The sequence below is a fragment of the Geotrypetes seraphini genome, chromosome 16, assembly GCF_902459505.1.
Source record: "Geotrypetes seraphini chromosome 16, aGeoSer1.1, whole genome shotgun sequence".
Lineage (NCBI taxonomy): Eukaryota > Metazoa > Chordata > Amphibia > Gymnophiona > Dermophiidae > Geotrypetes > Geotrypetes seraphini.
The window spans coordinates 4271141-4295454 of record NC_047099.1 but is presented as its reverse complement, the minus strand read 5'-3'; the positions used below and the strand labels follow the sequence as shown (position 1 = coordinate 4295454).

Genomic DNA, 24314 nt, shown 5'->3' with positions numbered 1-24314 from the left:
TTTCATACTATAGCTGAACGTAAAGCTTTACCAGGTCTATGGCCTATATTCACAAAGCAAACTGATCGGTTGGTGACCCCTTTCGACCAGATTTCCCTCCTGTACTATAATAATAATAATAATAATAACAATTTATATACCGCAGGACCGTGAAGTTCTATGCGGTTTACATAAGATTAAAAGAAGGTACAAATTGATTGAACTTAAAAGAGGTGAAAGAAAGTGGTTAATAGGTCAAGAGATGAGATATAACCCGCTTGTAAGATAACCTATACCAGTCTGGAGAGTTGCTGAAGAAAAGCATGATACATCTGGTATTTTACTCTTCCCAGAACTACTGATAAGAGTAGAACCTGTCTTCTTTTACTATTCACTAACCTCTCTGCTGACCATCCTCCGATCTGCGCATGCAAATGAGGGCAACGACATACAAAGTAGGCAGGGACGCGATTCACTAACCAAAACCCTACAACACCGACTGGACTGGCCGATCACAAACAGGCGACTGCTGAGGACCAGTTGCTCAAGCCCGTTCCGACTGTCCTGCCTTCAGCTGCCCTGCTCTCTGCCCTGTCAGCTCCGATCTCCTGCTGCCCCGAACGCCTCCCGCTGCCCTGGACTGCAAGCCCCGAACACCTCCCACTGCCCTGATCTGCCTGACCCAAACGCCTCCCGCTGCCCCAGATCTCCTGCCTGCCCTGACTCTCCCACCCTTCCCCGCAGTGCTAGCCTGTGGTTTTAACCCGCGGGCTTAAGCGGGTTCAAACCATGGGCTCCAATCGCACACAACCCCACAATTGCTAAGGCCAGCCTGAGGGGTCACTCCCAGCAGGCCGAAGTTGCTCACGCATGGATCATGTTAGCCTCTTCCTTTCACAGTGCTCTCTGTCCCTAAAGCGTGGGTGTCAAACTCAAATACACAGTGGCTAAAATTAAAAACTTGGACAAAGTCACGGGCCGCCCAAAACAAGTGCCGTGGTCGTAACCATGTTTACGGACAAGGTTCGGCAAAAGAAACTAAAAGGGTGTAAACATAAAAGTGGCCAAAAAAGCATCACAGGCACATAATAAACTAAAACCCAACAAAAAAAAAATCATATAAATAGTGGAAAACAAATAACAAAACCTTGCGTGCGGAAAGGTTTAAAAATGCGTAAATAAAAAGTCTCTGTTGCAGAGTGTGAAAAAAGTGTAAATGTCCTGCACTAACAAACGTCGCAGTGTCACGAACTGCCCAGTCACTGCGTTACAGCGTTTGTTTGTACTATATACGAGTGTCCGCTGAGGAAGGCGTTATTTAGTAGCACCGAAACACTTGTTGGGACTCTTTTAACGTTTGCACAATTTAATAAAGACCCATTTTTGGTTGATCGAGACATCCACCTTGTCTTTCTCCTGCTTGTGTATCTTTATCCCAAGACAAGGGGTTCTTCTCTTGTACCTGCTTAACAGACTATAGAAAACCTAAAAACCATCAGCTAAAATTTTATGGGAACTTAAGATAAGTTAAAATCACTATGTGCATGTTAAAAATAAAAAGGAAGAATGAAATCAAGCCACGGTGGCTCTTACCTAGTAGAGGCAATCTGGAGTCCTCTGAGCTGAGCAAACCGAAAGGAAAACCGGCTCGAAAAATGCCGGCAATTTAAAAAGGTCACATGGCAAGTGCCATAGTCACAACCGTAATCATAAGGAAAAACCGCTAAAGAAATCGATGGTCACATGATGAATTAAAACCAACTGACGCACATCGTGAAGAATTTATAGCTCTAGTAGACATTTGGTATTTTCTCGCGGGCCAAATATAATTACATTGTTGGCCGGATTTGGCCCCTGGGCCTGAATTTGACACCCTTGCCCTATAGCAATGTGTAACCCAAGGGCCGCACGTAGCCCTTGAAATCCTCCATTGTGGCCCTCAAACAGTTGGCCAAAATGCTCTTCAAATCCTCAAAACACGTTAATTTCAATCTTGCCCAGCAGTTGGTAACTGAACCCACGCGGATAGTGGTGTTCAAAAAATGAATGGGTAAGTTTTATTTTCCTTCCTTTCATCCATCATTCAAGGTTATATTTTGGTTTCTTTACATAGATTTTTGTCTACAATTGTTTCTTTCCCCCCTAGTTTTACGTTTGCACTTTCATTTTCCCATGTTTTTTCTTCTTTCTCAATGCTCTTTATTTATTTATTTTCTAAGGATCTGACACTGTCGTCTTCACGTTCTGATGACGTTGCGTTTTTGGCGCGAAATGTAGGGTTTTAAGTTAGTTTTGTTTTCAAGCGTAGCTTCATTTAGCAGCGACAATTTGCACTTCACAGCGTTCTTCCTTTGAAAGTTGTTTTTTTAAAATTTCGGGCGCCTTTTAAAACATGTGGCCTCTTTTTTTTTATTAAATTTTTTTTTTTTTATAAAGGTTCTTTATCAGCTACGCTAAATTATTTTGCATTATTTTGATTCGGGTTTTTCTTGATACCGTATCAGGCAGCAGGCTCCTTACTAGACATCGAGAGGTATTTTTGTACACCACTATCCGGATTTATGTTACATTTTTATGCATTATTGAATGTTTACACAATCTTGCACACTCATACCACTTCTTACATCCCCTCTTTTTTTCTTTAATGGTGTGGAGATAGCACTTGGTGTTTTTACAACTGAAGTTTTTACCTTATTTTATTTTATCTTATTTTACACCTTGTGTTTATTCATTTATTTTTCTGGTAATCCTTTTGGTTTCATTAGTTGAATTCTGGTGCCCTCTACTGGGTAGGCTTCGTTTTAATTTGGTCATCTCATGTTTTTATTGTGTATCCATAGTTAGAAACATAGAAACATGATGGCAGATAAACGCCAAATGGCCCATCTAATCTGCCCATCCACAGTAACCATTATCTCTTTCTCTCTCCAAGAGATCCCACGTGTCTATCCCGGGCCCTCTTGAATTCAGACACAGTCTCTGTCTCCACCACCTCTTCTGGGAGACTGTTCCATACATCTAATCTAATCTAATCCTTAGGTTTGTATACCGCATCATCTCCACTTTCGTAGAGCTCGGCGCGGTTTACAGAGAAGAAATAGGAAGGAACTACAACAGAGGGTTAGAGGTAGAAGTGAGAATAAAATTTAGAGGACTTGGGATGCCAGAGCCTATCACCTCGTAACTTCATAGAAACATGATGGCAATTAAAGGCCAAATGGCCCATCTAGTCTGCCCATGCGCAGTAACTATGGTTATACTGGGACCATCATCGCTCTTTACAGTCCCATCACCACTCGCTGTATACCATTCTTAAGTAAATACAAATAGCTGTTCAACTTATCTGTCTCATGGTCTGCTATGATCTTTGGCCATCACAAATGCAGAAAATATTGTAATCTTTGGATAACGTAGTTTCCCAGTGAGCACTTTACCTAAAGCGCCTTTCACCTCTCTGTTTTTCAGGCTGTAAATGACAGGGTTGACCATGGGAATTAAAACATTGTAGAGCAGAGCAAAGAGCTTGTTTTGGTCTGGTGACTGCATGGATGCTGGTCTCATATACAAACACATTGTAGTCCCGTAGAAGAGAATAACGACGGTGAGGTGGGAAGAGCAGGTGGAGAAGGCTTTGCGTCTCCCCTCAGAAGAGCTGATTCTCAGGATGGCAGAGATGATGTAGACGTAAGATACGAGGGTTGAAATAAATAATGGTAAACCTAAAAGGATACTCCAAGTATACGTTATAGAGTCAATAATGGAGGTGCTGGTGCAGGAAAGTTTTAGCAGAGCTGAGATGTCACAGAAGAAATGATTAATCTCATTGGACCCACAAAATGAGAAACCTGATAGAAGGATAGTGTGTATCACTGGGTCTAGAAAGCCAAAGATCCAGGAACCTAAGGCCAGCAGTACACACACCTTTTCATTCACAATTATACCATAGTGCAGGGGGTGACATATCGCAACATAGCGGTCATATGACATGACTGAAATAATAACGTATTCTACACATGTCAAACATAGAAAAAAATGCATCTGTGTAAAGCACCCAAACATAGAAATACCGTGACTCTTCCTTATGAAGATATCCATCAGTTTGGGAAGAGTTACTGAGGTGTAGGAGATATCGAGGAAGGACAAGTTACAGAGGAAAAAGTACATGGGGGTGTGCAGGCGATTGTCCAGACACGTCACGGTTATTATAGTGAGGTTCCCCATGAGGACAATCAGGTAAATCAGTAAAAACAGAAGGAAAAGGGGGATTTGCAGTTCTGGAAATTCAGGAAACCCCAGAATGATGAATTCGGTCACTCTGGTGATGTTTTCCACCTTCATGTAGATTAAATAATGCACATGGGTGGAGAATCTATGTAATATGTTGCCTTTGAGATATGCTGAGCGAGGCTTTCAGAGTTATCTTGATTCAAAGAAGACCTGAGGCCATACTTGGAGATGTGGAAGTGGCTGCAGAAATAATCCTCTTTAGCCTTCATCTTCTAACATCTAGGTTAGTGGTCTACAGAGAAGATCGTGAGCAGGAGCCAGTGGTGTCCTCCGTCGCTTGTAATTACTCCTTTCTGAAAATGGCCGTGATCAATTTGTTTGCTTTCCCACGAGAGTTGGAAAGGAGAGGTGACGCTGGAAACAAATATAGCATACTGTGTTGTTTAACTTGCTTTCTTACCAAACTTTAAAACCGCCCTTCTAAAATGTTGATTAGAATCAAAAAAGACATGTCTGCGAACGAGAGCACCAGATTTGGGCAGTAAATACATCTGTCCCCCAGAAACACGATAGCAAGGGTCATGCACCAGTGGACGGCAGCACTAACGTCTTGCGACACATTCTCCCGAATGCTGTTCCATGCCAGGCTGGACTATTCCAGTCTGTGCTGAGATTCAGACGGCCCTAATAAAGCTACAGCAAAAGTGGTTCTTGTTCTGATTTTATCAAGATTACCTTAAACTCTCCCTATGGCTCTGCCTCCACCAGACTCTGAACCTTTGTGCATGAACCAAGATCCAGAACCCGAGTATCTCTCGCAGTCAGTAGGGTAACCTTCTACTAGCAGGGTCTTCGGCTGTTCCTCTGCAGTGTGGCCCTTTTCAAATATTGCCGAAAGAAGCTGTAGTTTTCTTCTGAAATTCATCTATTTTCTCACAAAATACTCTAAGCTCCTTTCAAACTCCTAAACATATCCTTCTGCATTGCTGACAGTTGCGTCCTCACCATGGCCTACCCAGCCTTGTACGAGGAGCTGCTGAAAAGTTCTCAGCCTGAACCAATTAACTTCCTCAATTCTGAGCGTTATTTTGCCACTGTAGCTGAAAAGAGCGTTATCTTATTTCATTAAGTGCCAATTTGCAGAAACAAAATTCTGTGTTTTGACCTTGTTTCGGATCATTGATTGTACCATATCCATATCATTCTCTTCTTGGTTGGGCTGAGAACTTAACTACGCTGTCATTAATGCTTTGTTACACTAAGCTCTTTGGGGTTGAGTCCAGCGACCTTCTGCCTTGCTTCTCCCTTCTGCTATATCTATGCAACCCTCAGTTCTCTTAGGAATTTCCTCATTGTGGATAACAATGCTAGAACGAAGTGTTGTTCTCCAGGGTAATATTTCTGCTACTACGGAGAATCAGCGATACACTTACAGTCCTTACGGAGAGGGTGGTGGATGCCTGGAATGTGCTCCCGAGGGAGGTGGTGGAGAGGAAAACAGTGACAGAGCTCAAAAAATCATGGGATGAACACAGAGGATCTTGAATTAGCAAAAATTAAGACCCGTGCTGGGCAGACTTGCACGGTCTGTGTCCATATATGGCCATTTGGTTGAGGATGGGCTGGGGAGGGCTACGATGGCTGGGATGGTTTAGATGGACTGGAGTTAGCTTTGACGGAGACTTCAGTCAATGGAACCTAATCACAGTACTGGGCAGAGCTTTGGGTTCTGGGCCAGCAATAGCTAAGCAATTAAATCAGTAAGTTAAACAGTGAGTAAGGTTAGGCAGACTGGATGGACCATTTGGGTCTTTATCTGACGTCATCTATTATGTTATTATGCTAACTGATGGACTGCACCAGCTCCAATCTCTATTTATTTATTTGTTTTGATTTCTATCCCGTTCTCCTGGGAGCTCAGAAAGGGTTACAATTGACATTCACAATAAAGTTACAGGACAATAAAATTATAGGCATTCAAAGAGGAGACAGCTGAGAAGATGTAGCGAGAGAAGGGGGGAGGGGAGCAAGGGGAGCCTGGGAAGGGAGGAGGGCAGAAGTGGGGGAGTGGAAGGGGAGCAAGGAGTTAAAGGAAGGAGAACAGGAGAGAAGGAGGAGGAATATGTGTCTTTTGTGTAGGATCCTTTGGGGAAAGCTCCCCAAGGCTGACCATGTCACAATGCAGAGCCTCAGACAAAGAAGCAAGTGAACCTCACAATCGCGTAGAGACGCAAGAAAGCGGTTGCGTGAGGTTACAGCAATGAGGCGGGCAATGTTCCAGAACGCGACCGCCGAACACTTAAGGCACAAGTTTTCCATAAAGAATCATTCTTTATAACACCGAGGGCCTCAAAATAGTACCTGATGGGCCGCATGTGGCCCGTGGGCCATGAGTTTGAGACCACTGGAATAAGGGGAGGATGGAGAAAGTTAAATGAGCTCTTTTGTGCATGGAACCAGGAAATCAGAAGAAAAAGGGTAGAAATCACACCTTCAAAGAGGGATATGTAGAGAAATATGACTATCTTCTTTTACTGCTTTCTTTAACTCCCCCCCCCAAAAAAACCCAGCCATTGATTAGTTAATGTAGTGGGTAAAACTTATACTGGGCTTCCAAGAAAGCAACAATGCACGACCCTAAACAGTAGAAGAACTACAGCACTGGGCTTCCAAAGTGACTGAGGCCATCCACATAGAAAGACCCTGATTAAAGTCAACTTTATTCTTGCAACAGGCCTTGCTCGTCTCAAAATGACAGGCTAATCTCAAAAACAAACACACATGCGAAGAAATGAGTAAAGGGAAGAGGGGGGGGGGGGGAGAAGTGGAGTTGAGTTGTGCAAAGGACAGACGGTTACCCAAAGTAGATGAATCTCTTTATCTATCATCTGACAAGGTTACTTTGTTACCTTTCTCTAAATTATGCTAATAGATGAATCATTGGGGGGCTACCTGCAGGAGGGGTTGGACTCCCTCTTGCCGCAATCGTTTGTGGGGGGGGGGGGGGGGGACTGGCGGCTGCTCTACTTATCGCAGCAGGGAGATTCCTTGCCGCGATATGTGTAGCGGCCGCGTCTACAGTAACCCGGTTCTGTAACCGATGTCTGTAACATGGACGTCAGTTACAGAATCAGGTTTATTTTGGGCAGATGTAGGTCCATCCCGGGCCTCCTATACAGAATCCGGGCCTATAAGTCTATCCTCAAATATACACATTTACGTTTTCTTATAGGATCACAGAAGAAGGTTATCATTACCGAAACACAGACCGTGTTTTAGATGGATCTCCTTACTGATTTGCATCATTCCTTTGGGAAGACTTTTATTGATTTGTGTTATCTGTGGAGACTTTCATTGAAACACATTGTTTTTACTGTGAAGACTTTTATTAAACTTTTACATCAAGAGCATCGATTCCACAGTTTTGCTTTTTGTTTGGAACAAAGATAGGACAATGTCTCTTTCTGACTTCAACTCACACGTTTCTAATGGTAAAGGGCACGTTGGATATTGTAATGTGAATGTCTCCTCGTGTTCTTGGTGGACAGAAAGGGACTTTCAGACACCACTATAGATTTGAGGAGATATAGGAGATAACATACGGCACTGGAGAAGTTTTTTCCTTTGTAATAGAAGTGAAGGTATTAGCTTCACATTTTACATAGGGAACACTTTTGGGAGAGTTTTAAAGTAATTTTCTATCTCGTTCTGCAGCCGTTGCTTTTTCTTTTTTCATATCTTCAGATCCACACAGTTTCACTGCCAACACCTATCTGAGAAAGCAGGGTGTTCAAAGAGACACAGGAGCCGGTTGAAAGGGCCTCTTAAGGCCTAATTAAGATTAATTTAGTTTCAGTCATCAGTAATAAATTTGCAATAAAGAGACACTCTTGACTGGACACATCTCTCTCTACCACCTAGTCAGTTTTACTGTTTGAGAGCCACAAATTCTAAAAACTCTCTTCTGTCATTTTATAGTGAACATTCTTCTTCAAGCTCCTTTCACCTCTCCGTTTTCTAAACTGTAGATGACAGGGCGAAACATGGGAATCTAAAGATTATACAGCAGAGCAAGGCCCTTATTTTGATCAAATGACTGCATGAAAGCCATCCCATAGTACAGAATAACGACTGTGAGATGGGAAGAGCACACAGAGAAGGCTTTGCAACACCCAGTTGAGCAATAGATCTTCAGGACGGCAGATACAAGGGTTGAAACACAGGAAGATAGGCCTAGAATGAAACAGAAAATATAAGATAATGCTTTCAAAAGTGGAGATGGAGAAATAGTTAATCTCATTGGATTCACAACATGAGAAATGAGATGCAAGGGCTTGTGTCACTGCTTTCAGAAACTCAAAGATCTTCAGTGGAGGTTGCTTACTGCTGTGGCTGGGGTCCTTGGAGAAAAAGGGAGATATGGGCCTATGAGAGAGAATGGTTCCATCTCCCCCTCACAGGCACCACCTTGGGCAGCCCATATCTCGCTTCTGCTCCAAGGACCAGCAAGGAACTCAAGTTTCTCAAGTCAGGTTGGTGAAGGTCAGGTCAGAAAAATGAGTTTTTGAAGCTGCCATTTGGACATCCAAAAGTCATGGGGATCCAAAAGATGGTTCCCAAATGGTGTCAATATGACAGAACCCAAAGCACATGTACTCAGCTAAGCATAATTACCCCTCAATCACATTTGTCTAGCCCTGGCTAAAGTGAGCCCTTTGTTGAACTCTGTGTATCTTGCTGCTGGAAATTTTGTCAAATATGTTCGTATTCCTAGTATAAAAGAACAGAACCATTCAAAGAACAACTTAAATTGTAGCAAATATTTCTCACTTTCTCAAAACAAGTGATACTGACAGAAAGCGGAGCAATTTATCTCATGCTGGAATTTCTTCCAAGAGAAGAAAAATTATTTTTCTCCTGATGACATCATACCATTATTTCAAATATCAATTCAATTACTTAACGTATTCCTAGTATAACATTGGAGCTCCATGTGTTCTAATATAGACCAACCAAACCATGCCCCCTTGAAATCTCTGCATCCCAGGGACCTGCTTACATGAACAGTGGTGGTCTGAAATTGACTTTTGTACATGTATTTGATCCATGTAGATGCCACCATGTAGATGCTTCTACAGTTCCCTCCTTTCTCTGGCTAACCTAGGGACTCAACCAGATAAAGGATTTTATTTGAGACTCTGGGGCTGAGAAAATATAGGGAAGAATGCTGGGGGCAGAGCTCAAAGTAAACCAGAGAGTCTTGCGATTCATTTGTTATCATGCTAATTTCATTTTAGCTACATATACAGCATTGTAGACCTCAGAAAGACAGAGAAAGATATCCCCTTATCTTATCTTATCTTCAAGCTGTTCTATTCAGCAGTTGAAAATCTGCTTAAAGATGACTGGATGGGGTAACTTATCGAGATTAAGGAGAAACTGCCCTGTTGAATGTCATTTTCAAGAAGTCTTTGCACAAAGAGTCTGAAATGGACACAATGTATATTGTCACCTGCTCAGTTGTGATGTTTGACCTTCTCCGACATTCTTGCAATCTTCGGAAGTAATAAATATCTGGTAAATGCTTTCCTTAAAGCTACCTTTACCTCTCTGTTTTTCAGGCTGTAAATCATGGGATTAAACATGGGAATTAAAACATTATAAAGCAGAGCAAAGACTTTGTTTTGTTCCAGCGACTGCATGGAGGTTGGTCGTATGTACAAAATGATCACAGTCCCATAAAAGAGGATAACGACAGAGAGGTGGGAGGAGCAGGTGGAGAAGGCTTTGCGTCTCCCCTCTGAAGAACGGATCCTCAGGATGGCGGAGATGATATGGACATAAGATACAAGTGTTGACATAAATAAAGGAACCCCAAAAATGACACTCCATATGTAAGATATAATGTCAATGGTGGAGGTGCCGGAACAGGAGAGTTTTAACAGTGCTGAGAGATCGCAGAAGAAATGGTTAATCACATTAGACCCACAGTAAGATAGATTTGATATAAGGGCAGTGTGCATCACTGATTCCAAAAACCCAAAGATCCAGGTCCCCGAGGCCATCAGTAGACAACATCTCAGATTCATAATCAGAGTATAAAGTAGAGGGTGACATATCGCAACATAGCGATCGTAAGCCATGATTGAAATAATAACAAATTCTAGACACGATAAACACAGATAAAAATACAGCTGTGTAAAACATTCCTTGACAGAAATATTTCCTCTCTTCTTTAAGAAGATGTCTAGCAGTTTGGGGAGGGTGACTGAGGTGTAAGAGATGTCTATGAAGGACAAGTTACAGAGGAAGAAGTACATGGGGGTGTGCAGACGAATGTCCAGACATGTCACGGAGATTATGGTGAGGTTCCCCATCAGAACAATTAGATAAATCAGTAAAAACAGAAGGAAAAGGGGGATTTGCAGGTCTGGAAATTCGGGAAACCCCAGAATGATGAATTCTGTCACTGTGGTGATATTGACCTCTTCCATTGGATTCTGGAAGAAAATAAGGGTTAAACAGACAAAGAAGAAGGTTCCTGAATGCTGCCAAGAAAGTGGCAAAAAGTTGAGATTTAAGTGAAATACTTGAGAGAAAGGGAACTGAAGAGAGAGCAAGAACTTCCATTACTCCTTAAGGGAAAAGTTAGCACAATTTGCTGTATGGCCTGTGCTTCCTTTCCATTCTCATGCAACTAGGGATAGTCTGTTTATTCTGAGCCTTTCTGAACTGCGTGACCAGTCAACCTAGTAACATAGTGAATGCCAGGAGACCCCCATTCAATCTCCATCTGTGCTCCATCACCTCATGCATCAGAGTGGCCACTGCCTTGACCCTGTCTTCTCCTCCAACTGCTCTACCACCTGATTCTGCTCCTCAGCTCTAACCCCTCTCTGGCCATCATCTGTTAACCTTCACAACTCATCACCCTCCCCCCCCCACCCCGACCCGATCAATCACTACCTATATGTTTAGGAACTTTCAGGCTATTGACCCTGATACCCTCTCCACCACTGTCGTATCCCTCCCTTTTACTGCTCTGTCACACTAGTCTGTCAATGAAGCTGTCTTCTCCTACAACACCATTTTCTTCTCTGCTCTAGAAACTCCCACTCCTCTCATTTTGCATCCTATAAGGCCTACCAGAGCCCAGCCCTGGTTGACCCCCAACATCCATTACCTGTGCTCCTGTGATCAACCTGCTGAATGTCTTTGGCTAAAATCCCCCACACGTGCTGACTTCGTACACTTCAAATTCCTGCTAACATCCTTTCAGTCCACTCTCTTGCTTGCTAAACAAGAATACTCGCCCTTTTAACTAACTCTCTTAACTCTAACCTTCGCTGTCTCTTTAGCACCCTTAACTCCCTACTCAAAGTCCCCCCACCTCTAATCCCCTGTTCACTTCCCCCTAACAATGGCAGAGTTCTTCTACGATAAGATTCACAAGATTCACCTTGAGTTCTCAACCAGGTCCCCTCCCCCCCACACTTCTCCTTCCAGCTGTCCAGTCCCTGATACTTTTTCCTCCTTTTCCGAAATTACTGAGAAGAAAAAAGTCTATTGCCCGTCTGTTAGACCAGTGGTTCTTAAACCTGTCCGGGGGGGACCTCCAGCCAGTCGTTTTTTCAAAATATCCCTAATAATATGCATGAGGCAGATTTGCATGCCTGTCACCTTATATGCAAATCTGCCTCATGCATATTCATTAGGGATATCTTGAAAACCTGACAGGCTGTGTTAGACAGTTTTCATTCAACAAACACTCTTTTTATATCCCAAATACACTACTCCCTGGATTCTATATATGGCGCTCATCGTAATTGAGTAATGAGCTGTTAACTAGCGATAATTGGATGCTAATGACCAACTGTTGCAGTTAATCCACGTGCTAATCTTATAGTGCACAATTGAAAAGGGGGTGAGGTCAGAGGCATTCACTACTGATGCGCACAGTTTTATAGAATCCAGGAGATCGGAGCCTAACTTATGCACCAGAATTGACACCGGGCTTCAGTTGGTATTTGCTGTGGAAATCGGCTCTAAGCTGTATTTTATAGACGGTCTGCAAGTCGGAGCACCATTTATAGAACAACGCTCCCGTGGATTATTTTTCAGCACACAGATTTGGAAGCCATTTGCTGAATCTAGTCCAAAATCCACCAAATCACCATTATCATCTTACTTGTTCATATCCTGACACCCTCTCCACCACCGTCTTATTCCTCCCTTACTGCTATCTCACACTAGTCTGTCAATCTAAAATCTAAACCTTGGTAAGGCATGACATGCTTTTGTAGAAGCCGTGTTGATTCACTCCCATTAAGTTGTGTCTGTTTCTATGCTCTTAGGGCTAGATTCACCAATCTGCCCGATTGTGACCGATCCGTGTCCGATCCGGGCAGGTCCGATGGATTCATAAACCGACAATATTCAAATGGGGCGATCAACAAGGATCACTAGTGTGTGATCCCGACGCATGCGTCTAAGACCCATCTGAGCTGTGATTTTTTTAAACTTTTATTTAACCTGCTTTAAACCTACGGGTTAAAACCATGCGCTCGCATTGTGGGGAAGCGCAGGAGAGATTTGGAGAAGAGCAGGGCGGCGATTCAGGAGAAAGCAGGATGGCGATTTGGGGTGGCAGGCAGGAGAGATTCAGAGCAGGCAGGAGAGATTCGAGGCAGAGCATCGGGGCAGCAGGCAGGAGAGATTCGGGGCAATAGAGAGCAGGGCGGCAATGGAGCTGCAGTTGCTTCTTGGGTTGATCAGCCAGCCCAGTCAGATCACGAAATTTGTTTTGCATGCGTGGATCGGAATTGGATCGGCAGAGAGGTAAGTGAATCGGGCCAGAGTAAAATCGGGTCACAAACCGATCGGTACACGATAGGTTTGCTTAGTGAATCTAGCCCTTAGTCAAACTCACCAGTCTGTATTTTCCTCAGTCACCTCTTAAAATTGGAGTTACCTAGGCCATCTACCAATTCTCAAGTGCAATGGCAGTTTTACTGTTACATTACAAAAACACATACTGTACCTAAGAATTTACAGTACATGAATCAAAATCCAGAAGATGTCTCTCATGACATAAGTTTATCACACCTCAAATGATCTTCCTGAGGCTCTCTAGTGAGGCCAGGATTTAATTTAGCATCCAGTTTGGGCTGTGACTGCCTGCTTCCTTCTTGAGTTCACCCACAGTCTCTCAATTTCTATCTCCATTCATTTCAAATTATTAAATGATCTTTTGAAACATAACAGGCATTATTATCATTGCATATATCCATCCTATCATGGGTGCCTTTTAAGTTAATTGAGGCTTGGAATCTGTGAACTTCTGCACCATTCATTTTGCAAAATACTCCAAATTGTGCATAAAAAATGAGAATTGAAATTTTAAGTAGGATAATCAAAAATCAACATCATACTTATAGCTCTTGGGGGATGGGCAGTCCGTCTATTATTTTGAGGCCATTTCATAATCCACAACAGTCAGCAGTATTATACGCATTGTAGGTCCCTATAGGGAAGGATCTCCAAGGTTGATTGTGTCATAGCACAAACAAGCAAGTCAGTTCTGCTTCCCGTGTAGATTAGATTATACAATACCCCAGTGATAAATTAGCACAATGGATCTAAATTATTTGTAGCAGACTTTTCACATCTACAGATACAGACTCCAGTAGCATCAAACTCTTAACCAAATCATTCACTTCCATGGATAACACTGGTATCACTCTTGTAAACATGTCATTCAGCTCCATAGACTTCAATAGTAACCCCTCTAAGCCAAATCATTCACCTCTAGACTTCGATGGTACCACTCTCCTAACCTTGTCATTCACTGCTGTAGACTTAACAAATATCACCCCTCCTAACCTAATCATTTATCTCCATAAACTTCCATGGTATCACGTTCTCAGTTCCTATAGTCTTCCATAGACTTTAGTAGTATCATTTTCCCAATCACATCATTCAGCTCTATAGATTTCTATGGTATCACTCTACCAAGCATGTCGTTCCTTTCCATAGACTCAATTGTAGAAACAGATTTTGGGCATCCTTGGGAAAAAATGTGGATGGCAGTGATAAGAAAAGGGTCAAACAAATCAGTTAAAGACTTCAGGGAGGAAAGAAGGGGAGAAGGTTGTGTTAGATAAATGGAATGCACAGGTCCTACTGAGTCAAATAAATATTAAGATGTAAAAAGATAAAGGGTCTTTGATTTGATATTATTATTATTTATTGATTTGAAATACCACCTTTACCAGTTAAGGACCTAAACGGTGAACATAATTTCCAAAAACAATCCATAGAAACAAAGGAACGCCAATATCAAAAGAAAAGTTTCGAGATAACATGCATACAATCACACCATTACCCCCCTTTCTGTGGGTACAATCAAAGAAATTTACATAGTCTATATTCCAGTTACTTTTTCTGTCCTTAGTGGACTCACAATTTAGCTTATGTTCCTGGGCAAAGGAGGGTTAAGTGACTTGCTCAGGATCATAAGGAGTTGCAGTGGGAATTGAACCCAGTTCCATAGCCCACTCCACTAACCAATAGGCTACTCCTCCACTCTCCATGTTCAGTGGGGCTCCTACCCTGATAAATCCAGCTTAGTGCCATCCAGGATTCTCTGGGGTTGGAATTGTGGGCAAACTCGAAAGATATCTAGGCATAGCAGAAATTCATTGCTGGTGCCCAGATAATTAAGAAGAACAGCAAAAAATGCAAATCTTAACTATTCTTGGCTAGTATCTTGGTAGCACCCTGAATATCAGCCTTATCTGGATAACTTCTGGGCACTGAAGAAGAGACAGATAGTCAGTTCTTGGTCCGGATTAGGCCAGCACTAAATATCTATACAATTCAGCCTGTGGAGGTCAGTGCTTTCAAAAATGCTAACCTCTGGGCATTGAATGTCAAAGGAGATATGAAAGTTATAAACTACAATTACAGACCTATAGCTTCCATACCACTTTACGTCAAGCTAATGGAAGGCCTTGTAGCAAAACTTCTCACCAAATACTTAGAAAACCACAACATACTCCACATTCAGGCTTCAGAGGCAACTACAGCACTGAAACACTACTAGTCTCCCTCTTAGACACAGCCAAACAACACCTAAGTAAAGGCAAAAAAAAATGCTACTCATATAACTCGATCTCACAGCGGCATTTGACCTAGTAGATCACAACATCCTACTACAAACACTGGAGGCAATAGGCATAACTTCATACAGCTATGCAGATGACATCACCATCCTCCTGCCTTTGACCAAACCAACCCCAACACAACGAACAAACTGCACACTGCACTAGAAACAGTGTCAAAATGGATGAGAGACCACAAATTAAGGCTGAATCAAGACAAAACCAATTTCTTACTTCTAGAAAAAAACAAAACCACAACCATAACAAACCTAGAAATAGACTCCATCACATACCTCATACAACCAAACCTAAAACTGCTGGGAATAATGATAGACAAAGGTTGCACCATGCAACTTCAAATCAGCAAAATGATCCAGAAAGTATTTGCAACCATACACAACCTAAGGCAAATCCGAAAATACTTCAACAACGAACAATTCAAATTCTTGGTACAAGCGCTAATCCTAGGACTCCTGGACTACTGTAACATCCAATACCTGTCATGTCAAACAATTACAAACAGTCCAAAATACAGCTCTTAGACTGATTTACTCGTTGAAATAATATGACCACATTACCACTGCCTTCCGAGATTCACATTGGCTCCCAGTACAAGCCCAAGCTATCTGAGCAACCACCTAATCAAGAAAAACACATCCAGACCAAGGAGGACTCATGCACACTTTACCCACCCCCCAATCAAAGGAATACAAAGCAAAAAAATATACGACGGCTATTAGCCACCAAAGCAGTAAAACTAGACTGCCACCTATGACGCCCAACTACAAAACATTCAGGAAAGAACTTAAAAACTTTTCTATTCAAGAAATTTGTCAAATGATCTAACTAAACCTGATTGACCCTCCACAGATCCTGAAGCATACTCCATCTATTAACCATGTATTCTCCCTGGAAATGCCCAGGCCAACTCTTGTTGTAAACCACCTAGAACTGAAAGGTATTAGCGGGATAGAAGACACCAATGTAATGTAATGTAATAAATCATTTTCATCTTCAGTTTTAAATAGCATTAGCTACGACCTGAGAATATGTTCTTGGAACACACGTCACACATTTAATAAGACAAATAGGAGATATCCTTTTTATTCAGGGTTTATCATACCCTATCTCTTGCTCTGAAGCTCTACAGCATAAAAGGTTTTGGATGTCTGGAATACAGGTTTCTGATAAATAATTTTGCTACGGCTTTTTTTACCTCATGGTTTCTTAGGCTATAAATTATGGGGTTGAACATTGGAATTAATGCATTATACAACACAGCAAAGAGTTTATTTTGTTCAAGGGATTGAGTGGATGTTGGTCTCATGTATGAACAGAGCAGAGTCCCATAGAAGAGAATAACGACTGTCAGGTGGGCTGAGCAGGTGGAAAAGGCTTTGCGTCTGCCCTCTGCAGAACGAATCCTCAGGATGGTGGAGATGATGTAGAAATAAGATAGAAAGGTTGAAATAATGCATGGCCCCCCTACAAAACCTCCCAAAATATATGTTATATGGTCAATGGTAGAGGTACTGGTGCAGGAGAGTTTTAGCAGCGCTGGCATGTCACAGAAGAAATGGTTGATTACGTTAGACCTGCAATAAGAGAACCTTGATAGAAGGACAGTGCATGTCACAGGATACAGAACCCCCAAAATCCATAACCCTGCAACTGTGAGAACACAGACGTTCCAATTCATTATCACCAAATATTGCAGAGGGTGACATACAGCAGCATAGCGGTCATAGGCCATGACTGAAAGCAGAAAAACTTCTATACATAGTGAAAATATGAAAAAATATACCTGCATAAAACACCCATTTACAGAAATGCTCTGGTTTTCCCTCAAAAAGATATCCAGCAGTTTGGGGAGAGTGACTGAGGTGGAAGAGATATCAACAAGGGATAAGTTACAAAGGAAAAAGTACATAGGGGTGTGCAGATGAGGGTCCAGGCACGTCACGGTTATTATTGTGAGATTTCCTAAGAGGATGATCAGGTAAATCATTAAAAACAGAAGGAAAAGAGGGATTTGCAGGTCTGGAAATTCAGGAAATCCCAGAATCATGAATTCTATCACTGTGGTGCTGTTTTTCCCTTCTATATGCCCTGGAAACAATGATGAAAAAGAAGGAAAAAAAATTATCATCATTAGAAATAAGTTCATTGAACATATCTGAGAGGTGAAACTATGAGGTTCTGTCCAGGGCCTAAATACTGACCTGAGCTACAGGAAACGCAGTCCATAAAGTTCAGCCTTCCTTAAACCACCCTAATTTCAGCATGTAGTGATTTCATTACATAGATAACAAGGATCTTTGGAAGACATTTCTCATCTTCTCTGATAAATTGTTAGCACCCCAACCGTAGACCAACCTGGATCGACTGCATCTTAGAAAGACCAAGAAAAACCATTAGGATTTGCCAGTAGGACAAATATGAAAATTTCATCTTTGAAACCTATTGACATATGGGAACGAGTGTGGGAACGAGGCATGATTTGGGGTGTCTTAAAGGAATCAAGAAAACAATCAATAAATAATTGAAAATATCACTGAAAGAAGGGCCCATATATTTAATGCCAAGACCCAGTAACAAGGGTTAAGGTCATAGCAGCGAGGACCACAGGCCCCACAGGTGCTAATGGCCCACCTAGTCTGCCCATCCACAGTAACTATTATCTCTTTCTCTCTCTGAGAGATCCCACGTGCCTATCCCAAGCCCTCTTGAATTCAGACACAGTCTCTGTTCCACCACCTCTTCTGGAACAGTCTCCCGGAAGAGATGGTGGAAACAGAGACTGTGTCTGAATTCAAGAGGGCTTGGGATAGGCACGTGGGATCTCTCAGAAAGAGAAAGAGATAATGGTTACTGTGGATGGGCAGACTAGATGGGCCATTGCCCTTTATATGCCATCATGTTTCTATGTTTCTAATAAATGGGAAACATATAATCATAATGTGTGGAGATAATTATAGATGCTTAATTAACACATTGAAGATGCTTCAGTTCTGGAAAAGTGAGCTAATTCTCAGAATAGAGAGGAAAGTCTAATGACATTGCAAGAACTGAAATGGATCTACCTCATTCTGGGATTCCAGAGAGGACCCTATGGCTCAGGAGTGGTCAAAAATACAATGGCAGATGTGGATGGTCCAGAAGATGGGAAACTGAGGGGGAATATCATGAAACATATTTGTGGGTTTTCTCTCTAGAAATTCATTGTGCTGTTTTCACAAACTATACACTCCATAATCTACAAACACAGAACCCTAGGATCATCTATTCTATGTAATCCCAGGAATGATAGAACAACATTAAAAAGAGTGTGTCATACAAGAACACACATGCACAAGGGCTGACAAGTGTGACCGCTACATGCAAGTGTCAGTGAAGGAGAGTGAAGAGAAATGCGGAAGGCAACAATTAAGAGATTTTACACTTATTTATTCACAAAAGAATGGGAGTGAATTATGCATTAATGTGGGGTCTTTGAAAACTGCCCACTACATATACAAGTATCATTTTACCTGCAGTGAGAAGAGGCATGCTAGGGGGTGTGGGTTTAGCCTACACCATTTTCAGCTGTGTTTTGGCTCTGCAAATGGCTCATAATCTGAGTTTGTGCTTGTGGCAATGAAAGTTTAAGAGGCTTATCAAAGTTCACACAGAGCAAGAGCTGGATTGAACTCTGGCTTCTCTTATTCTCATGCCACCAAGATCGGCTTGAAGTTAGGGAGGAGCTAGTGATTCCATACATACTTCTTCATGTTCAAAACTATGCACAGATTATTTTCTGGAAAATGTAACTGCACAAAAGAAGGAAATGAAAGTTGTAGAGGTATATCTTCTTTTTCTACTTTAACAAACTCAGATCCTTTTTTCATGAAAGAAGAGCCAAAGAACTCACTCGTGCCCTAAATACCTTCCTCCTTACTGAGATGCTCAACCCCGGAATGGGTTTTCATCTCGTTCACAGCTGTGCTCACCTGGATGCTGCTGTCTGAAGCTTCTTTCTCTACTTCCTCTAACCTTGAGACCATCCACTATTGCCCGATCTCTTTCTGAGTTCCTTGAAAACTCCTAAAGTCAACTCCCTAGTTAATATGGCATGACACAACCCTGAGTCTCAGCCCAGATCTATTCCTCCCAGTATAAAGAGAGCAAGTGTCACATCTCTCTTCCCTTCATTCTCTCACCCTGCGTCTCACCTCTGACTTCCTCTGGATTTACCATCTGGAATAACGATCTTGGTTGCACTGTGGCCAACTGGTTAAATCCTTCATCTCAGCATGGGGTAGTGGTGGCATTGAAAAAAATAAATATAACATGAAAGATTATTCAGAAAGGGATGAAAATAAAACTGAGAATATTAAAATGGCTCTTAATCAATCTATGGTATGAATGGACATTAAGTATTTCTCAGAAAAGATGAAGAGGAACTGAAAAAAGTACAGAGAAGGGTATTAAAACTGATTTAAGGGGTGGAATGGCTCTCCCGTAAAGAAAAGACAAATAAGTTAAGATTCTTCTGCTTAGAGAAAAACCAAGTGAGAGGTGGTATGATCGATGATTATAGAATCATGAATGGGGTGGAACAGCTAATTACAGAATGGACTAATGAATACTTCATTAAATTAGCAGGTAGATTTAAAACAAATTAGAAAATAACATTTTTTCAAATTTCATAATTAAGTCATGAAATTTGAGGCTGGAAGGTGTGGATAAGGCATGTAGCAAAGCTGGATTCACAGGGGTTTGGATGATTTGAGGGAGGAACAGTCCATTAATAGAATAGGGCGATGGTGCGATTGAATCTGGAGTACTGCGTTCAGTACTGGTCACCATGCCTTAAGAAGGATATGGCGATTCTCGAGAGGGTCCAGAGGAGAGCCACAAAAATGATAAAGGGCATGGAAAACCTCTTATATGCTGAGAGGCTGGAGAAGCTGGGGCTCTTTTCCCTGGAAAAGCGGAGACTTAGAGGGGATATGATAGAAACTTATAAGATCATGAAGGGTATAATGAAGGGCCAGATTCTTCAGACTGGTGGTGGCAACAAAAACTAGAGGGCACTCAAAAAAATTGAAGGGAGATAGGTTCAGAACAAATGCTAGAAAGCTGTTCTTCACACAGAGGGTGGTGGACACCTGGAATGCGCTTCCAGAGGAGGTGGTAGAGCAGAGTACGACTTTGGGGTTCAAAAGGGGATTGGACGAGTTCCTGAAGGAAAAGGGGATCCAGGGGTACAATTAGAGGGTTATTATACAGTACAAAAGGCTGTAAAGTAATAGAGTAGTTGAGTAATAGATCACTACAGGTTATTGACCTGAGGGGCCGCCGCGGGAGCGGACTGCTGGGCATGATGGACCTATGGTCTGACTCGGCAGAGGCAATGCTTATGTGCTTATGTGCTTAATTAGCTATGTGAACTTGAAAAGCTACTGATTATTCCTGGGAGGGAGCTGTAAGAAATCTGTCTACTCTTTCAGTTCACTGGGTACTTGAGACCTGGATTGACCATTGGAAACAGGATATTGGACTCAATCCACAATGGCTGATATTCTGTCTCTAAAAAAAACTCTGCTACTAGTAAAGTCCCCATTTCCTCTTCCTTGTACCCATTATGCACTGCTTCACCTCTATGACATCATTCCCTTTCCTATCACTAGTATTTCCATTCTATTGCCAAATCTTTCAAGAAATTACTTGCAGTTGTTCATTCTTTGTGCTAGCATAACCTAACTCATATCCATCTTTCATACACTGAATTCCTGTGTCTGGCAGTCAAAGAACTGAATAAACTTTAATGAATCGATTATCTCTTCATAATCAAATAGCACACATCGAAGGCAGAGACTTCACCTTCAGGACTTGATCACTTCATCACCATCTTCCCATCTATGTTTCAGTACTAATACCAACATCCCACACACAGTCCTTACCCTCTGGTTGATCATCACTTCATCTTTACACTCCAGCTTCAATCAGTGATAAGCATTACAGGTGTGTGCACCTGCAGAGTTCAGTTCTGCATCTGTTCCATCCTTATAGGATGAAATATTTTCTGGCATTATCATTTCTTTTGGGAAAGGATCTCTTGGGGTGAAAATTTCAAATGATGAGCACTCATGGCAAGAGGTGATGAGGGAGCCAGTGTTGTGTAGATGATGAAATTAGTCTACAAAATCCTGAGTGGAGTAGAATGGGTACAAGTAGATCGATTTTTTTACTACGTCAAAAATTACAAAGACTAGGGGACACTTGATGAAGTTACAGGGAAATACTTTCAAAACCAATAGGAGGAAATATTTTTTTAACTCAGAGAATAGTTAAGCTGTGGAATGCATTGCCATAGGATGTGGTAAGAGTGGTAACGTAGCTGGTTTTAAAAAAGGTTTGGACATGTTCCTGGAGAACAAGTCCAAAATCTGCTACTGAGATAGACATGGGAGAAGCCACTGCTTGTCCTGGATTGGTAGCATGGAATATTGCTACAAGTACTTGTGACCTGGTTTGGCCACTGTGGAAACAGGATATTCAGCTAGATGGACCATTGGTCTCACCCAGTCTGGCTATCCTTATGTTCATACACTAATAACAACATCCCACACACAGTCCTTACCTTCAGGATCATGATGAAACCTTGTCTGTCATTCTAACTTCCCTTAAGTGTTATAGATCATCACTTCATCTCTGTAATTTCAACCCTTCTCCAATAAATAATAACAAACATCCCACACACAGTTCTCACCTTCACGATCATCATGACTTCCTCACTATCATTCCAAGAAATCAGTGATGAACCTTCCAGATGTGTGCATCTGTAGAGTCCAGTTCTCCATCTCCTCTGTCCTTGTAGATTGAAATACTTATTTGCACTGAATGTGGCTTTGGGAAAGGATCCCTTAGGGTAAAAATTGCAAATGATAAGCACTAATGGCAGAGATATAATGAAGGAGCCCTGATTTATGTTGATGATTAAATACTTGTGTTCATGTGCAATGGGTGTGTTCCTAGATTATGTAGAATGGGTCACTAAACTGAGAAATATGGATAATGAATGATACTGCTGAAGTCATAGTCCCATGAAGAGCAAGAAAGAGGAGGATGCTGGGTATGGTGGTCCCATGAAGAGCAAGAAAGAGGAGGATGCTGGGTATGGTAGTACCATGAAGAACAGGAAAAAGGAGGATGCTGGGTATGGTGGTCCCATAAAGAACAGGAAAGAGGAGGATGCTGGGTATGGTGGTCCCATAAAGAACAGGAAAGAGGAGGATGCTGGGTATGGTGGTCCCATAAAGAACAGGAAAGAGGAGGATGCTGGGTATGGTGGTCCCATGAAGAGCAAGAAAGAGGAGGATGCTGGGTAAGGTAGTCCCATGAAGAACAGGAAAAAGGAGGATGCTGGGTATGGTGGTCCCATAAAGAACAGGAAAGAGGAGGATGCTGGGTATGGTGGTCCCATGAAGAGCAAGAAAGAGGAGGATGCTGGGTATGGTGGTCCCATGAAGAACAGGAAAGAAGAGGCTACTGGGCGTGGTAGTCCCATAACAAACAGGAAACAAGAGGCTACTACAGATTATGACTTCAGGTAGTCATAGCCTAAAAGTAGTCAAGAAAAGGAGCTCATAATAGAGGAATGTGAAAAGATTTGGGGGAGCCAGGTGAGACTAATGAAGGATTTATTTAAACAGAACAGGATATATGTTAAAGGTAGAAGATACTGGGAGAGGGAGAGATTCTAAGGGGCCTGGAACTTGCCAGAAAGACAGCACAGGCAGAGAAGCAAGAGTTGTTCAGAATATTATTGGACTAGTGTAGGCCAAGAGCTACTCCTTCAACTGGGAATACCTCAGTAAAAGTACAGAGAAACCTTTAGAAAGTAGCAGAAAAAGACAGGAAATAGCAGAAGGATGTGTTTCAGATTTATTATGTATTTACCCTTTCAAATATAACTAAATTGACAGAAAGCAGAAAAGAATATATTCCCAGCTAAAGCAAAAAGAGAACAGATCCAGCAATCAGCCTCCCCGAGACCCTCGCATTCAGGCTCCGAGACACAAGAGTAGAGGATCTTATTGGGCAGGAGTATCTAGAAAGGGAATTATTCACATCCTGACTTCTGAAAATATTTGATTAAAGCTATCCAGATAATTTTAGACCTGGACAAAGTTTCACCAACCTTGGGAATGTCCCCAGAGTCATCTCTTCTTAATTAGCTAACTTTCTTTGTGGCCAAGAAGTTGGTTAGAGGTGACTATTTATTCCTTCATTTATTTATTTATTCATTTATTTAGCCCTTCTTCCCAAAGGAGCCCAGAACGGGTTACAGGAGTACATTCATAATATGGGTAGGACAAATGTTTGTGAGAAATACAGACTTTACAGCATTTACAGTATAGACAAGGGGGGTTTAGGTTACAGCATTTACAGTAAAGATATAACATACAGACTTAAAATACAGCCTAAGTAGGCATAGGGTGGATTAAATTGCAGCGTTTACAGTGTAGGTATAACATGGAGGTAACTTAGCTTTCCTGGCGATGGGTGTATCTTTTTGTCAGAGAACGTGGTTGTAATTCAGGTTATATTTGCGGAGGCCTGAGATTTAGAGATGTCCTTTGGTGTATTTGGCAGTGCCTTTGAGATCCCCAGGGTGTAGACGCGGGTTGTTACGGGGCTGGGTTTGTAAAGAGAAAGATTTTCCTGGCTTTCCTGAAGTTCCAAAGACTGTCTAGTAATCTAATGGATGGGGGGGGGGGGCGATGATGTGCCATAATCTGGGAATGTAATGAGAATAAGACCGTCTTCAGGCTGTCTCAGACGTGAGCGAACGGCCAGGTGGCAGGTAGGTTTGATGCAGTGTAGTTTGGTGTCATCTTGTGGAAAGTCTTGAAGGCTAACACCAAGGCTTTGAAGGCGCATTGTTTTGAGATAGGCAGC

The 24314-nt window shown here is 42.0% G+C and overlaps 3 protein-coding genes across 3 annotated transcripts; all 3 read right to left on the bottom strand.

Moving 5' to 3' along the window:
• Positions 1–3327: 3327 nt before the first annotated feature.
• On the bottom strand, positions 3328–4317 carry LOC117350375 (olfactory receptor 1019-like). Its single transcript, XM_033924647.1, has one exon. The coding sequence runs from the start codon at positions 4315–4317 to the stop codon at positions 3328–3330; it is 990 nt and encodes a 329-aa protein (XP_033780538.1).
• Positions 4318–9722: 5405 nt separating this feature from the next.
• Positions 9723–10700, bottom strand: LOC117350374 (olfactory receptor 1019-like). The gene has a single exon (XM_033924645.1). The coding sequence runs from the start codon at positions 10698–10700 to the stop codon at positions 9723–9725; it is 978 nt and encodes a 325-aa protein (XP_033780536.1).
• Positions 10701–16512: 5812 nt separating this feature from the next.
• Positions 16513–19411, bottom strand: LOC117350373 (olfactory receptor 1G1-like). The gene is made up of 2 exons (XM_033924644.1): positions 19294–19411; positions 16513–17477 (listed from the first exon to the last, which is right to left on the bottom strand). Exons 1-2 carry the CDS (start codon positions 19409–19411, stop codon positions 16513–16515), a joined length of 1083 nt encoding a protein of 360 aa, XP_033780535.1.
• Between the last annotated feature and the right edge of the window lie 4903 nt (positions 19412–24314).

What these genes read in the sequence shown, in the direction of transcription:
- LOC117350375 (XM_033924647.1), bottom strand. Translation starts at nt 4,317, where the DNA reads ATGAAGGTGGAAAACATCACCAGAGTGACCGAATTCATCATTCTGGGG.
- LOC117350374 (XM_033924645.1), bottom strand. Translation starts at nt 10,700, where the DNA reads ATGGAAGAGGTCAATATCACCACAGTGACAGAATTCATCATTCTGGGG.
- LOC117350373 (XM_033924644.1), bottom strand. Translation starts at nt 19,411, where the DNA reads ATGGTCTCAAGGTTAGAGGAAGTAGAGAAAGAAGCTTCAGACAGCAGC. An exon ending in GCATCTCAGTAAGGAGGAAG is followed by an intron (nt 17,478 to 19,293) that starts GTATTTAGGGCA and finishes CATTGTTTCCAG; the next exon opens with GGCATATAGAAGGGAAAAAC.